This window comes from Esox lucius, chromosome 14 (genome assembly GCF_011004845.1).
Source record: "Esox lucius isolate fEsoLuc1 chromosome 14, fEsoLuc1.pri, whole genome shotgun sequence".
Lineage (NCBI taxonomy): Eukaryota > Metazoa > Chordata > Actinopteri > Esociformes > Esocidae > Esox > Esox lucius.
Genome location: NC_047582.1, coordinates 19,740,306 through 19,757,023, shown reverse-complemented (window position 1 = coordinate 19,757,023; position 16,718 = coordinate 19,740,306). Strand labels below are relative to the sequence as shown.

The 16,718-nt window shown below is 40.1% G+C and overlaps 1 protein-coding gene across 14 annotated transcripts in view; it reads left to right on the top strand.

Moving 5' to 3' along the window:
* ank1b (ankyrin 1, erythrocytic b) overlaps positions 1-16,718 on the top strand; it is an 85,400-nt gene that overhangs the window by 21,271 nt on the left and 47,411 nt on the right. For 11 of the 14 annotated variants that reach the window (XM_020053634.3, XM_020053626.3, XM_020053623.3 and 8 more), the window contains exon 2: positions 15,209-15,307. The exons of the other annotated variants lie outside the window; for them this stretch is intronic. In XM_020053634.3, the coding sequence (XP_019909193.1) occupies positions 15,209-15,307 (99 nt within the window). The remainder of the gene's footprint in view (positions 1-15,208; positions 15,308-16,718) is intronic. 14 annotated transcript variants of the gene reach the window in all.

Below are 16,718 nucleotides of genomic sequence, written 5' to 3'. Positions count from 1 at the left end.
AATTCCGTGTTATGCCAGTGATCAGGCTGAGAGGGGACCTGGCCTTTGCCTGTCCAGACTGAGTTCAACAGCACATTTATAGATAATGAATCTACACTGATACATTGAAGGATCATGTAGGGATGATGACCTCACACTGTTCAAAAGAGCAGAGTTTGAAAGATTTGTTTTTGTATGGAGATTGGTGCTGAACAGATACTGACATTTGGGTTAGTGTGTCTCTGTTTGTGATTGTCAGTGTGTGAAAGCCACAGATTCGAGAGAACAGGAGTGAGAAAGAGGTGCACAGATGTGACCATGATGGCAATAAAACACACTATAAGTAGAAACATTATTTTAGCGAGTCGTATGGCTGGTCGATATTGGCCAACATTGATATAACGATATAATACAATACTGATACTGATGTATTGTAAAAGATTGTACCATTTGAGGAAATTTACCTCAGAAATAAAACAGGTTAGCATGTGCCACATATTTGTCACATATCAACGGAGGTGTAAAAAGTAAAACTACTTGGCTGGGTTTGGCTGTGTTCACCACTTTAGAAAAGTTTTGAATTAAGACATGAATTACAGTGTAAAGGGAGTTCATAATTACCAGTGGGTAATATAATGAAAATGAAGAGAGAAAAATTATCAATTTAGCTCACTGATTAGTTATGAACTTCTTTAACCTGGTAATTTAAGTCTTAATTAGGAAATTCCCAAAACTGGTGAATAAAACCAAGTACTTGGTACTAACATATTTGCTTGTAAAAGTGAATACTGTAATGCTGTACAAAAATGTTTTGATTCTCATTATGTTACTATGTTACTGTTTAGACTTTTGAGGGAAATCTGGATACAAGAAGTATGTATGGATGTATGTTTGTATATATAACATTCTAAAGTAATGTGCAAATTACAAGTTTCTTGCTAGAAATACTACTGTAATTAGCCTGTCCACAGCATCAGGCTTCAAAGCTGATCTGTGGCAGGTGACAATTTCACCATCTGTGCCGAAAGCTGAGACCCCTGTTCCACCGTGCTTAAAAAACAGTGAAAACAACTGTGAAACAAAAAGATTTGATACTGCATTAGTAATAATTACTATGCTTTGACATTGTCTCATAACAAGCTATACCGGAGAGTTGTAGAACGGTTCGGTTTGGGTATTTGCGTGTGACAATTAACACGGAAATGAACGCTTAAGTTAAAATAACGCTGTTAGACATGTAAAGTTTGATGAAGGGCCACTGGATCTGCAATACAGTGGCATGTGCAGAACTTTATCACATCAGAGCATCCGTGGCCATGCTATGACCACTGTGTCATGAATGACCAATGGTAATGCATTGGTGTTACATAATAGTGTAACCACTACCAACAACAACGTACTGTTACAGTATTATGGGAGGTGCAGTGACATACCACCAATCTTCATATATTGTCTTTGCCTCAATTCTCACTGTTGTGACACATCTCCTCCTCTCCCTATCACAGATATGTTTTTTTTTTTTGTCTTTGGGAGCTGATGAGTCCTTGGTCTTTTGGTGATGAGTGGTATATGTAGGACCTGCTACCATGCCACTCTCAGACACACAGACTCCATTCGTTCTCCTCTGCTGCTGGCAGCTGCTCCAGACGGGCTTATCCAGCCTCACTAGTGATGACACAAAGTACAGGTTTTTTTATTCCAGTGCTCCAGTTTCCACTGTGGCTGTGCATATTACATCTATATACAGTATCTCATGAAAGTGAATACACCCCTCACATTTTTGTAAATATTTGATTATATCTTTTCATGTGACAACACTGAAGGAATGACACTTTGCTACAATGTAAAGTAGTGAGTGTTCAGCTTGTATAACAGTGTACATTTGCTGTACCCTCAAAATAACACCACACACAGCCATTAATGTTTATATCGCTGGCAACAAAAGTGAGTACACCCCTAAGTGAAAATGTCAAAATTGGGCCCAATTAGCCATTTTCCCTCCCTGGTGTCATGTGACTCGTTAGTGTTACAAGGTCTCAGGTGTGAATGGGGAGCAGGAGTGTTAAATTCCCTCATACTGATCACGAAGTTCAACATGGCAACTCATGGCAAAGAACTCCCTGAGGTTCTGAAAAAATGAATTGTTGCTCTACATAAAGATTGCCTAGGCTATAAGAAGCTTACGAAGACTCTGAAACTGAACTGCAGCACGGTGGCCAAGACCATACAACGGTTTAACAGGACAGGTTCCACTCAGAACAGGCTTGGGTATGGTCGACCTAAGAAGTTAAGTGCACATGCTCAGCGTCATATCCAGAGGTTGTCTTCTGGGAAATAGACGTATGAGTGCTGCCAGCATTTCTGCAGAGGTTGAAGGGTGGGGGGTCAGCCTGTCAGTGCTCAGACCATATGCCGCACACTGCATCAAATTAGTCTGCATGGCTGTCGTCCCAAAAGGAAGCCTCTTCTAAAGATGAAGCACAAGAAAGCCCGCAAACAGTTTGCTGAGGACAAGCAGACTAAGGACATGGATTATTGGAACCATGTCCTGTGGTCTGATGAGACCGAGATAAACATATTTGGTTCAGATGGTGTCAAGCGTGTGTGGTGGCAATCAGGTGAGGATTACAAAGACAAGAGGGTGAAGATGATGGACCAAGCATGTCTCCAGACCTAAACCCTATTGGGCATCTGTGGGTCATCCTCAAACGGAAGGTGGAGTTGCGCAAGGTCTCGAACATCCATCAGCTCCGTGATGTCGTCATGGAGGAGTGGAAGAGGACTCCAGTGGCAACCCGTGAAGCTCTGGTGAACTTCATGCCCAAGAAGGTTAAGGGAGTGCTGGAAAATAATGGTGGCCACACAAAATATTGACACTTTGGGCCCAATTTGGACATTTTCACTTAGGGGTGTACTCATTTTTGTTGCCAGCGGTTTAGACATTAATGGCTGTGTGTTGTGTTATTTGGAGCGATCAGCCAATTTACACTGTTATTATACAAACTGTACACTCACTACTTTACATTGTAGCAAGGTGTGATTTCTTCAGTGTTGTCACATGAAAAGATATAATCAAAGTTTCCTCACTTTTGTGAGATACTGTAGATAGTTGTCTTTTTTTTCCATTGCTGTAACATAGAGATGGCTTTCAATATGTTATTTTGATTGACAGAATTATAGATGTTGTGATAATAAAGCATATAATCTGCCAGTGATGAAAAACTATGTAGTGAAATGCTGGATTATGCCATGCACTAATCTCCAGAGAGGTGAGGGAGCCTAGTATTGGCATAGAGAGATGATGTCATAAAGAGACTCAGAGGAGCTCTACCCAGCATGCTTAGCAACTGGAGCTTCTGCAGTACTCATGAATATTGAAAACAAATGGAGAGACAGGGAAAGGGGAACGAGTCGAAGAGAATGATGGAGCGGTTGGGGGCAGGGAGATGGAGATGTGAGAGATGGAGATGTGGGGACAGAGAAAGCATGAAGATACGGGTAAAGAGGAAGAGATAGTGAAGGGGGATGACAAACAGGGAGATGTGTAGAGAGAGGTAGAGAGATGTGGGTGAAAGAATCTCAGGAAGATGGAGAAATCGCAGAGCACATGACGATGGCAGGGAAAAAGAAAACATGGGGAGAAACAGAATGAGACAACACAGAGAGCCAGGGAGTGGTAGAGATGGTAGAAAATGGGAAGGTAAAAAAAGAAGGCTGAAGTTGAAGGCTGAGGGCTGCAGTGTGATGAGAATGGAAAGAGCTGGTGCTGATCAACAGAGAGTGAAACAGGAACGTACAGATAGAGATGGAGGTAAACAGAGACAGAGGGAGATAGAGGTAAATAGACAGAAGGAGATGCATACATTTTTAGAGGAGGTAGGGAGAGAAGGAGGGATGTACGGTGGGGAGAACAAGTATTTGATACACTGCTGATTTTGACAGAAAGGCAGGGTCACCCTCCCTGAATCGCACTCCTTGAATCACTAGTACCGTCATGACTCTAAAGTGGTTCCAGTTAGGTATATGCAACCAAATACAGTGGGGAGAACAAGTATTTGAAACACTGGCGATTTTGCAGGTTTTCCCACAAAGCATGTAGAAGTCTGTAATTTTTATCATATGTACTCTTCAACTGTGAGAGACGGAATCTAAAACAAAAATCCTGAAAATCACATTGTATGATTTTTTATTAATTTGTATTTTATTGCATGACATAAGTATTTGATACATCAGACAAGCAGAACTTAATATTCGGTACAGAAACCTTTGTTTGCAATTACAGAGGTCATACGTTTCCTGTAGTTCTTGACCAGGTTTGCACACACTGCAGCAGGGATTTTGGCCCACTCCTCCATACAGACCTTCTCCAGATCCTTCAGGTTTCGGGGCTGTCGCTGGGCAATACAGACTTTCAGCTCCCTCCAAAGATTTTCTATTGGGTTCAGGTCTGGAGACTGGCTAGGCCACTCCAGGACATGGAGATGCTTCTTACGGAACCACTCCTTAGTTGCCCTGGCTGTGTGTTTCGGGTCGTTGTCATGCTGGAAGACCCAGCCACCACCCATCTTCAATGCTCTTACTGAGGAAAGGAGGTTGTTGGCCAAGATCTCGCGATATATGGCCCCATCCATCCTCCCCTCAATACGGTGCAGTCGTCCTGTCCCCTTTGCAGAAAAGTATTCCCAAAGAAAGATGTTTCCACCTCCATGCTTCACAGTTGGGATGGTGTTCTTGGGGCTGTACACATCCCTCTTCTTCCTCCAAACACTGCGAGTGGAGTTTAGACCAAAAAGCTCAATTTTCGTCTCATCAGAGCGCATGCCCTTCTCCAATTCCTCTGGATCATCCAGATGGTTATTGGGAAACATCAGATGGGCCTGGACATGTGCTGGCTTGAGCAGGGGGACCTTGCGTGCGCTGCAGGATTTTAATCCGGTTTTCTTTGAGACTTGATAATACCAGAGGAGACTTGATAATACCTCACAGGTGCACCACCTTCGGTCAGACGGTCCTGTCTGTCCGGGGTGGGAACCTGTGGAATAGTCTTCCTCTAACATTAAGAGAATGTACTACATGTACTACGTTTAAAGTCCAGTTGAAGAAATGGCTATGGGCAAATCAAAGTTGCACACATTAGTATGTATGTTTTATCCTTTTTTAAATTGTTTTACTTTGTAATGTGTATATGGATGAGTGTCTGTGAAGTTGAATGTAGTCTTGTTTATAGGATTTAGCTATTTTATGAATTGACTGTAGATGTAAATTTTATTTTGCAATGTTTTTGTGAGCTGTGTGATCTTAGCCCGTGGGAGTACGGATGGAAATTAGCCCTTGGATAAAACTCGGCATGTTTACATGCATGTACTCCATGTCTTGTTCATTAACATTAATTGTCCCAATCAAATAAAACAATTTAAAAAAAGACTGTGGTCCCAGCTCTCTTCAGGTCATTGACCAGTTCCTGCCGTGTTGTTCTGGGCTGATCCCTCACCTTCCTCATGATCATTGATGCCCCACGTGGTGAGATCTTGCATGGAGTCCCAGACCGAGGGAGATTGACCGTCATCTTGAACTTCTTCCATTTTCTAATAACTGATTAACGAGTTCAAACAGGTGCAGTTAATACAGGTGATGAGTGGAGAACAGGAGGGCTTCTTAAAGAAAAGCAAACAGGTCTGTGAGAGCCGGAATTCTTACTGGTTGGTAGGTGATGAAATACTTATGTCATGCAATAAAATGCAAATTAATTATTTAAAAATCATACAATGTGATTTTCTGGATTTTTGTTTTAGATTCTGTCTCTCACAGTTGATGTGTACATATGATAAAAATCACAGACCTCTGCATGCTTTGTAAGTAGGAAAACCTGCAAAACCGGCAGTGTATCAAATACTTGTTCTCCCCACTGTATATACAGTATATATATATATATATGCATATAGAGATAGTTGAGAGATATTGTATATAGACTGATGCAATGCTGTTATATAGGCCTTCCTTTGCAAATATAACAGCCTTAATAATGATTGATGAGGTTGGAGAACAAATAAACTCCATATAGAAAGTCTCCAGATACTTTGGATTGTTGTCCTGCTTGAAGGTCCTGCTTGTTTTAGCCTCTTGTTAGTGGCTAACATTTTCTGGTACTTGGAGTCAATATTTGGCCACATATCTTCATAAGGTTCTCAGGGCCTTTGGAGGCAAAACAGCCCCACAACTTCACAAATCCACCACCATATTTAAAAGTAGGTATTATAGGGCTTTCACAGTTTAGCATGGAGGCACGACACAGGCGCAGAGGTTTTCAATGAAAAACGTGGTTTACTGATCAGACTCAAAGACACAGTAGTCGACATGAAACACCCACAAACAAACAAATTGACCAAAAAGAAACAGGAGGAACTTAAATAGGGACACAACAAGGGGGCATACAAGACACAAGAGTAAACAATAATACACAAGGACAAGCTAGGTTTGAAATCAAAAGACAAAAACCAAACAGAAAAGGCCACGGTCACAAACATAAGCAGAAACCAAACAGAACAAAAACAGAACCCAACAAGGGCCCTATAATTTCCTTGTTGCACATATGCGGACGGAATTACGGAATATGGACATAAACAATGGAATTAATAAAATATGATTTTATATAATAAACAATAATCCAATATAGTAATAATTAGTAATAATAGAGTTATTTGACTACTCTAAAAGGTAGGTTGTACCTGACTCCTCAGTGAATTTGTGTCACGTGGAATTCTATGTGTAACTTGTCACTCGCTGTGTAATGTTACTGTCGTGAAAAGTATCGAAGCGCTGTTCCACAGAATCTACTTTTAAGGCTGAATTTATGTTTATGATTTTGTTGCTGTGTTTCCAGAGGCTCATATTCCACCAATGTAATGCTAACGCATTGCAGGCACCTATGGGCAGTGCCACAGAATTCAAACAGGTCTACCGGCCTATAGTTATGTGCTGGTTATAATCCGCAGTCCTCACAGTACTATTCCACAGTGCAGGTGGGTCATATAATGTTACAATGATACTAATGCTTAGTGTGATCATCTGGATGTGTGATATTAAAAACAGAAAAATTGATTGTGCCAAAAAATGAAATAGATTTCAAAGGGCCCTAGTTTTAGGCTGTTTTCTACATGACCATGGCTCTTTTAATGCCAAACCACCTCTGATGTTTGTTGCCACAAAGCTACATTTTAAATTCATCAGACCGTAGAACCTGCTTCCAGTCATAGCTCCATTAATGTTTAGCAAACCCCAGGTTAGGGTAGCACAATTAATCAATATATAATCAAAATTGCTATATGTGCAATATTTTAATAGCAAATTTCAGTTTCAAAAAGTGCACACATCGTCCATCTGCATTCAATTCTTTATGTGGGTGCTACACCGAAATTACAGTTCACTGGTGGTGATCAGGGCTCGATTTTTATTTCCAGAAAAGTAATGCTATTTATTACATAGACGTTTTGGAAGAATTATTTGCGTTTATTTTTCATACCTTGACTAGGGAAAATACCTTAATTGTATGCAATGACCCACAGAAGTGGCAGCCACTGACAATGCAATATAAGCCATCTGGAAAGTGTTTGCATAAGATGTTTTTTGAGATGATATCTGCTTTAAGATAGAATGTGGCCCTGAGATATTGCCTCTCATGCACAACAGCATGGGTATGAAGAGTTTCATCTTCAAGGTCAGTGCCTGCAAACATAGGCTACTTGATACAGGAGAAAATAGTGCTCAAGGATGGAGAAAGTTTGCGTTTTCTGTAATTCTCCATCTATTATTCCTGGATATTTTGTGCCACTTGAACCATCCTTCACACTGTGCGTGGGGGAAAAATACACTTGTGATCTCGTCCAGGAAGATTGATCACAACTCCAGTTGTTTTACATTTCGGAATTATTGCTGTGGAGATGGGTATTTTCAGGCAAGTAGCTTTCTTTTTATAGCCATTGCCTGATTTGTGAAGGTCAACAAACTTTTGTCTCATTTCATTAGTGTGTTCTCTGGCCTTTCCCATGTTGCTGGATGACTAAATGAGTTCAGACTGTCTGTCACCTCATATTTATACCCCAGTAAAAAATATTATTACTTAAGAGTTCATAAAAGTAATGAACTTTAAAAAGTGATATTTTAATTTAAGATTTTCTAGGGCTGCCAATAACAATTGCACACTTGTTTTTGAATACTGTTTTCATCATCATGTTTTCTTGATGATGAAAATATGATTTTCTTTAAAAAAGACATACAATTAATTGGTTAGATTTATATGATTGTTTGAGTGTAAGATCAAGTTGATAAGCACCAACATTTCTTTATAGCATTTTGGTAGAAAGAGAGAGAGATATATTGTAACAAATCACCATGGGGTTCGGGTTTGGTGTTTGCTGCAGTTCACCTAAAATGGAAAATAGTAAAAATAAAGAAATACCCTTGAATGAGTAGATTAGACCAACCTTTCGTCTGGTACTGTATATGGAGGGAGACAGAGGGAGAGAGAACTGGACCGAAACATTAAGGTCTACAGAAAGGGGGAATATGATCTGCAGGTCTCTTCTCCATGAAGCCATTATCCTAATATTGGATAGTTAATAATGGAGAGTGATCCTAAACCAGTCTGATTGGAGGTCAGAGGAGCTGAGAGAACACAATGATGGGGATTCATACAGAGCACAGTGTCTAGGAATGGGTATGCAGTGTCTGCTGTGTTTCATTTGTATCAATTATACATCTTATAAAAGATGGTTCCGACTCACGCTGAGTCACAATCACGTGTGTTTGTGTGTCCGTGTGTTCATGTGCGCATTTTTAAGCGTGTTTTAACATATTTGTGCATGCTTGTGTATTTTGGGTCTGCAGACGTTAATCATATATGCCTTGGTTTTACACCGTAATGTAATATTTGAACAGTAGTGCACAGTATGTCCATGAATTTGATTGAGTTAAGACAGCTTGAGAAAGAGAGTGAAAGATAAAAGTAAGAGAAAGTATGCTTTGATTGTAATGGAGTGCAGAGGCAGTGAGCTGACAGAGACTATAAATATTTCAGAGCCTCCGTTTTAGCACAGGAGGGAGAAGATACAACAGGAAGCTCCTAATTTTGAAGTGTCTCTTTACTTATTGATAAGGGACAATGCTTTCTGGCATGCTTTTCTTTATCTTTAAACAGTCGGTTGATGTGTCTTGGCTGTGGTTTTACTTGGTGTTGGTCCTATAACATATGGATAACTGTGTGTGTACAGCATGTGAGTGTGCGTCCACAAAATGCATACATGACTATGTACTATGTTTGTGTGGATACATGGGTGTGACTGGGTGTCTGTATGTTTTAGTGCTTCATTCCCATACACTGTCTGATACTCTTACAACTATCAATATTTAACTCCCACTCTTGAGCACCTCATGGGCTAGTCATTGATTTCTCATTCTCCGGGCCACGACACAGTCTTGCCAGTCATACAGGCAGGATGCAATGCTTTCTGGGAAGTCTGCTTTAAAAACACAAGTGTAGATTTAATGTAATTCTACACAGCGCAAAAATCTTTCAGTAAATCCCCATCTACATGCCATTTACCAATATAGAGATGGAGAGAGATGCAGAAAGAGCTGAATCCTTGCGGGTTTATCACTGATCACTGCTTTTGATCAGGGATAAAAAAGATAAATAAATTTTACATACAACAAACATAGGATTACAAGGAAAAAACTTGCCTAGCATCTTACAGTAGTAAGTTGAAGAGGTCACCTGGAAAACCTCGAAAGCCAGAAAACACAAACATTACTCCAGAATCTCCATTCATTATCCAAAGTACAGTAATTATTATATATGCATTCAAAGTGAATGTATTCATTGTAAAATAATACACCTACAGAAAAGCAACCACTCGATAAGAGTCTTGCTGAGCAGATGACATGAATAAAGACATTTATTATTCTGAGGCCTCAAAATACATTTTGTGGAAACAAAATAATGATTTTGAGGAACCAAAATAGTTAAATCTATGGAAGGAATACAGCTCATGTCAAAGTGACATCACACTCACTCTGGTCTATTCACTGGTCCTGTCTAAAGGGGATACAACTTACGTCAAATTGACATCACCAAGTTTTGTATTGGGACTTTTAAGTTTCAGTTTTCTTTTATTCACCTAGCAACGTTGTCTCAGTAAAAAAAACACAATCTTGTAAAGTGATGTAGCAGTCTCCCTGATATTAGCTGCACTTATGTTAGCAGGCCTAGCTTCCCTTACATGCTGTGGACAGCCACACTTCTCCAAGCAAGCGGGAGAAAAGACAGGTCCCAAATAGAGTAGAGCTGGCAAAGTTTTTTTGGCTACCCCAATGGGATTCAACTTACTGAGGGTATACACACCCTCAGCATCCAGGCACATTCTCACAAGCATTTCTGAATCCCAGAGGAGTTTACATTAGCTTAGTGGCATGTAAGATTATATTTTGCTCACCTATTGTAATAAACATATTTTCACTGACACATCTGGTTAAAAACTGTAAACAAAAAGAATGTGTTTAAACAATATCTTTGCCACCCAGCTAACCTTCATTAGCTTGGCTGACACCTGACTCAAAGTCGCATGTGCTAAAACGTGAATGGCCATGAGATTCATAAATGTTAATGTAAATAAGCACCGGTGTGGCATTGGTGTGCTTCCCCTAAGTGAGTTACTTGGCCGTCCAAAAAAACGCTCCCACGTCGCAGGCAGTAATTCTTCAAGTTGGATAGCAGAGTACAGGAGAGTAGGCACAGTGATGCAGCAGCAATGGACATTTTACACACACACACACACACACACTCCAACACACACATACACACACACAGAATGGCATCTGGGCACCCAGTTAGAAAGTGCCACCTTAATGATTCCAGGATGAGTTGCTTGTGGCTGGAGGTGCAGCTGGCTATTGACTGGGACAGGGATTTGGTATAAGCTGTCACTGCTCCAACTCAGGTCTAGCACATTTGGAATAAAACTGTAAATGGTCTTGACATGAGCTAACATGAAGGCACAAATTCACACACAAAGACTTGCCCCTGAAGACTCAAACCTATCAATACGATCGCATGCTACACACACGAACAACGTCATGCCGTGTTTGCGTAAGCACCAGTACTGCCAGAGAGAAATGGATCACAGTGATGAACCCTCCTGGGCTTTACTCAAAGATTCACTTCCACCGAGCAAGACAGATGAGACACACACACAAACCACACATAGCATGGTAAGGCTCAGTTGTTAGCAGTAGACAGGGCATTGAGGTTTAGAGAGGTGACAGTCCCACTGGTCCCGGGACAGTCAGGCTTTGCTACAGCACAGAAGCCAGTGGGAGCTCAGGAGTAGAAGTAGGAATGGGTAAGCTAAAACAATTGCTGGACCTAGAAGGTCATTATGCAGATCAGCTATAAATATATAGACCACTATGGTGGTCTATGCTGGTCTATGTGACGTTATTTGACATGAGCTCAAAAATATTTTTGCCCTCAAAATAATTTGTTTGTTCCCTCAAAATACTATTATGGATGTAGTCACTTATTGAACATAAAACATTATAAAGTATTTCCACACATACTAGAAGAATGTAATAGTATAGGACGGTAAGCCAAGTTTGAAACATTGGCAGGCCAAAATATTTTTGTGTAGCTCACAATGTAATGTTTCTTTGAGGCGGTGCTTTTGGGGCATTGAGTAACCATCCTATTAAATATCTGTCTATACCTGTCAGTCAGGTTTGACTTGCGACCACTGTTTCTTTGCCAATGCAAAAACAAATTATGACTGATGTTTCTGCAATATGGACACCGACCATTTGGCCTCTTTGAAACTGTAATAGTTGCCTCTTGTTGCTTTAAAAACTCAAATATCAAAGTGCCAATTGTCAGAGCTCTTTAATAGCTGACACATTGGCTAATTGGCAATCACCTAATGTTAACTCTGCAGCTGCCTTTGTAATTTTTTATTTGTTTCTTCAAAGTAAAATTTTTTCAATGTGTTGTTTTCAATATTTTGTCCACCCTATCTGCCCAAGGCCATACCTTGGATCCCAGAAATACTGAGGTCATGAGTCAAAGCAAACACTCTCCACAAGAAAATGTTGAGTTCCATAATTCAAATCTATGTATTTCTTTTAATTTAGAGAGCAAAAACTATTATTATTTTGCCAGTATTAATGTTGAGTACATGATCTCTTTACATAACATTATATATATATATCTTCATAGCCTTTATTTAATGTTTAATGTATGCTACTGCTGCTCTTTGATCGCTTCAGTCAATTTAAAACCCTCCCAACATGAACATTGATGATTTGTAATGTACGTACTGTCCTGCAGTATAAATTTTTTTTATTAACATATAGAAGCAGTTTCCAACAAACAAGATCATTGTATTGGCTTAACCCTGTGATCACTTCCACTGACCTAGGAAAGTTTGAGCCTTTGTCTCTTTCTTTCAAAAGTTTAGCTTTTTTGGCTTTATCTTTCACATTTCCAATGTGTCAGTGAATAAAAGAAACCCGTTGTCAATCACTCTATTGGTGTAAAGGAAAGTCTTTGCCAATATATCACTCTACCCTGGTAATTCACTGGAATACAATCAACAGTAGCTTAAATATTTAATGGACTCACTCAATAAAAATGTAGCTAGGTAATTAATCACTGTTAAAGCTAGATTTGTGTAGCTTGGATATTAGCCAAGGTTTTAATTACTTTGATATTAGGAAGTTAAATTAATGAATCAAACCCAGTTGGGTTCAGTGTGTTAGCTAAACATTAGTTAGCTAGCAAACCAGACAGTTAACTAACAAAACAAAAATATCTAAAGATATCACTAACATAATTTTTTTTAAATAACAACAATTTTGCGATTTCTCTAGCTACCTAGTAACATGCATTTCTTTATCAACATTCTTTGACTCACTTCACACAACTACTACCGCAGTGCAAAAACGATTCTGAAAGGACCTGTGCGCAAAAAGAAACATCAAGTCCCCCAAAAGGCCATAATTGGCCATAATTTCAAAAGGTATGTTTGGCGCAAAAACAACACTGCACATCACCCAATGAACACCATACCCACAGTGAAGCATGGTGGTGGCAGCATCATGCTTTGTGTCTGTTCTTCTTTAGCTGGAACCGGAGTCTTAGTCAGGGTAGAGGGAATTATGAACAGTTCCAAATACCAGGCAATTTTGGCACAATACCTTCAGGCGTCCATTAGAAAGCTGAAGATGAAGAGGAAGTTCACCTTTCAGCACAACAACGACCCAAAGCACACATCCAAATCCACAAAAGCATGGCTTCACCAGAAGAAGATTAACGTTTTAGAATGGCCCAGCCAGAGCCCAGACCTGAATCCAATTGAACATCTGTGGGGTGATCTGAAGAGGGCTTGGCACAGGAGATGTCCTCGCAATCTGACAGATTTGGAGCACTTTTGCAAAGAAGAGTGGGCAAATATTGCCACGTCAAGATGTGCCATGCTAAAAGACTCCTACCTAAAAAGACTGAGTGCTGTAATAAAATCAAAAGGTGCTTCAACAAAGTATTAGTTTAAGGGTGTGCACACTTATGCAACCAGGTTATTGTGATTCTATTTATTAATTTTTTCTCAAAGATTTCAGTTTGTTTTTCAATTGAATTGTTCACGTTATCGGTCACATAAAAGGTGGAAAAAGTTCTGACATGATTTATCTTTGTCTCATTCTTTTACATCACAATAACCTGGCATTTTAACAGGGGTGTGTAGAGTTTTATATCCACTGTAGATGCTTAATTATACTTTTGAACATTTGTATGTTGTGGAGTAGTGGTTCAGTTGTTTCCCATTGTGTGTTTTTGGAAAGGATAATTTCTGTAGATTAATTGTAACAGTAGATAGATTTTTTCCTTCTTTGCACTCATTACATCTAGAGGTCTTAGGCCTGGCTATAGGCTCTCAAACATGAATGAGTGCTTCTATGACCAGGTGTTTAATACATGTACCGGTACCTACCTTCAAGGGCCAGCTCAGTCTTGACTCCTTGGGTTGGCCAATTGCAAGAGTATTGTCCTTGGTTCAGATGGTGACAAGAATAATTATACTGCATATAAAAAGGAAACTAAAAAGGCAAATCTAAACTAAAGCCTTAAACCCAAAATGAAATGCCTCATGGCCACCAACCAAACTGGCAGCTGGATGTCTCTCCAAGCTGGCCTGTTCAACAGCATCTGACCACCTCTAATTGGCTGCACTTGATGTGCTTCTAAAGCTTGGGCTGAGCAGCTTAACCTGGCTGCTGTTACTGGGGGATAGAGTGACAAAGAGTTTTCTTCACAGTGTGTTGTATACCAGTGTGCTAACACTGGACTACATCCGATATAGTGACAATAGAATGTCCCGTTAGTGTATTCTGGCCAAAACATAGTGAAGTTTGATATGGCCTTACGCAGTCATGATGTGTGATGGCCTCTGTGGTCACTCTGTTAGTCGTTGGTTAGTGGAGCAGAGCTGTAGATGTCCTGGACTGTGGTGTCTTCTGTCCTTCTTTGACACATTAGAATGGTTGCTGCTGTTAGAGGTGCTGGTGCCATTTGTTTAGCTGATTTAGTAACAGTCCTGTTTGGATGGTGTGTGCATGCATTTTTCTCTAAAGCCACCGTACAGTACATATGGCAGCATGTTTGAATGTGTGTTTGTGTTTTTTGGTTGTGTGATCGTTGTAGAGTCTTCCAAGCTCAAGGACGACTAGTGTTTTTTTTTGTGTTTTTCTTACATAATAGGTGTTATCTTTTTGGTTTATTTTTCACAGTATTTGAGAAATGTACGTAGTATTTGGTGTTTGGTTTTACTTTTGCATTTTACATTGACAAAATGTTGTAACCTATTTGCCAAATATAAATGTTAAAGAATGTTTGTACATTTCTGCTTCCATTCATATCTTCATAAAATCGTGTCTGTGTCCTCAGCTTCATACTTTCTGTCAGGTGGTATGGGGAAAAATGTTTATGTTGTGTTTATGAGCGTGTTCCTTTTTCGTGCATGTGTGTGGGTACATGTTGTTAAATCATATTACCGCAACCTGCTTTGACTTCACCTAGTGTCTGCAAGACTAACATATAGCCTATGCCATGCGGTATGTTTGGCTGCATACAGTATGTGTGTATGTGCGTCACATTAACAGGCCTTGTCTTGGTGTTGATGTGTTTTTCTAGGCTCATGTGGTTCAGCGCTGGCTTGTCCATCAGGACAGTAGTGTGAGCTCAGAGAGATCAGCCCATCGAGCCCGGGGAATATGGCACTATGATGACAGAGTAAATATCATCTGATACACACTGTTTACCTCAACACTTTCTCTCTGTATCTCTTTGGCAGCTTTACTGTAACTACTGCTGGTTGTGTCCTCGCTTCCTTCTTTGGGATCTTCCTCCCGTGATGTCTTGTGGCTTCTTGAGCTGTTCAACTTCCTGTATTGTGCTTTTTGTCGTGATGTGGCTGGTCCGTGTAGTTAGGTTTGGTGGTGTTTCGCAGTACTTCGTATCTAATGTGTTTTCAACGCTTTTCTGTCTTTAACTTTACCTGTTTGCCTTTATGTGTTGGTGCACAGTTACTGAGTATGTGAGAGTGTGTGGTGATTTTATTGGTGCACATGCTTGCGTTCTTCACCGTGAATGGAATCTGTTTTTATGTATGTCTGTTTCTAAACTGTTTATTAGTGTGGGCTCTCCTGTCTACCACTCTGGTTGTGTTTTCATGTCCATCTTTAATAGGGTATATGACTGTATATGATTTAATGTGAAGGATTTCTCACACAAATTGACTCTATCTAAGATGTCTGATTTGAGACACCCACTCTACAGTCTACACGTTTCCATCCACTTACCTAGAAACACATCAGCTTTTTTCTTCCAAATGGATGTAGTCCTTTAAAAGCCCTAAACACGGTATGAACATACCCTCTGGAAACATCTACCCAAAGGGATAGCATTGGGTGCTAGGAGCGTGGTTATCTGGAGAGAGGAATGCATATAAACACAACGATATGATACTGTATTAGATTTGTCCCAAGATATGAGATGAAAGGCTTTAATTGAATTTGCGTTAACACAGGAACTCTCTGATCTCCCAAGCCTCTTCTATTTCACTGCTGTTGGAAGTGCAGGAATTCTTCTGATATACCACTCCATACTGCAACACATCCTGATTACCCAGCACCACGTCAATATGAAGCAAGAGGGGCACAATGATCTTAGCTTGTTGGGGGAGGGGTGTATGTAAGGCAGGGAGCCTGCAATGCCAGGGAAGAAGCAGGAGAGTGAGGAAAAGAGTGCAAGAGGGATCCAGGAGAGACAGCCATGGGAAGGTAAGTCATGTGGTTGGGGGCAGACTAAGGACATCATCTTGTTTTGATTGAAGATCTGATCATGGGGTGAAACTGATGGAGTGACAACACATGATGATTACAGATGGTACTGGAATGGCCTTTACAGTAACTAAAGAATAAGTACTAGTCACTTTAAAATAGTTGCTAGTGAGTTTTTTGGATTAAATGTTAAAACGGCTTGCCATAGTGTTCAGCACAGCCCTACCTCAATGTCGACCGGTAACCTACCTCTACCATCTCTCTTCCGTGGCTCGATGTGTTCCGGGACCTCCCAATTTACAGATTTAGCACTGGTTTGCGCTACTAGTTCTCAGTATAAAAAACACAAACATAGTATCAGA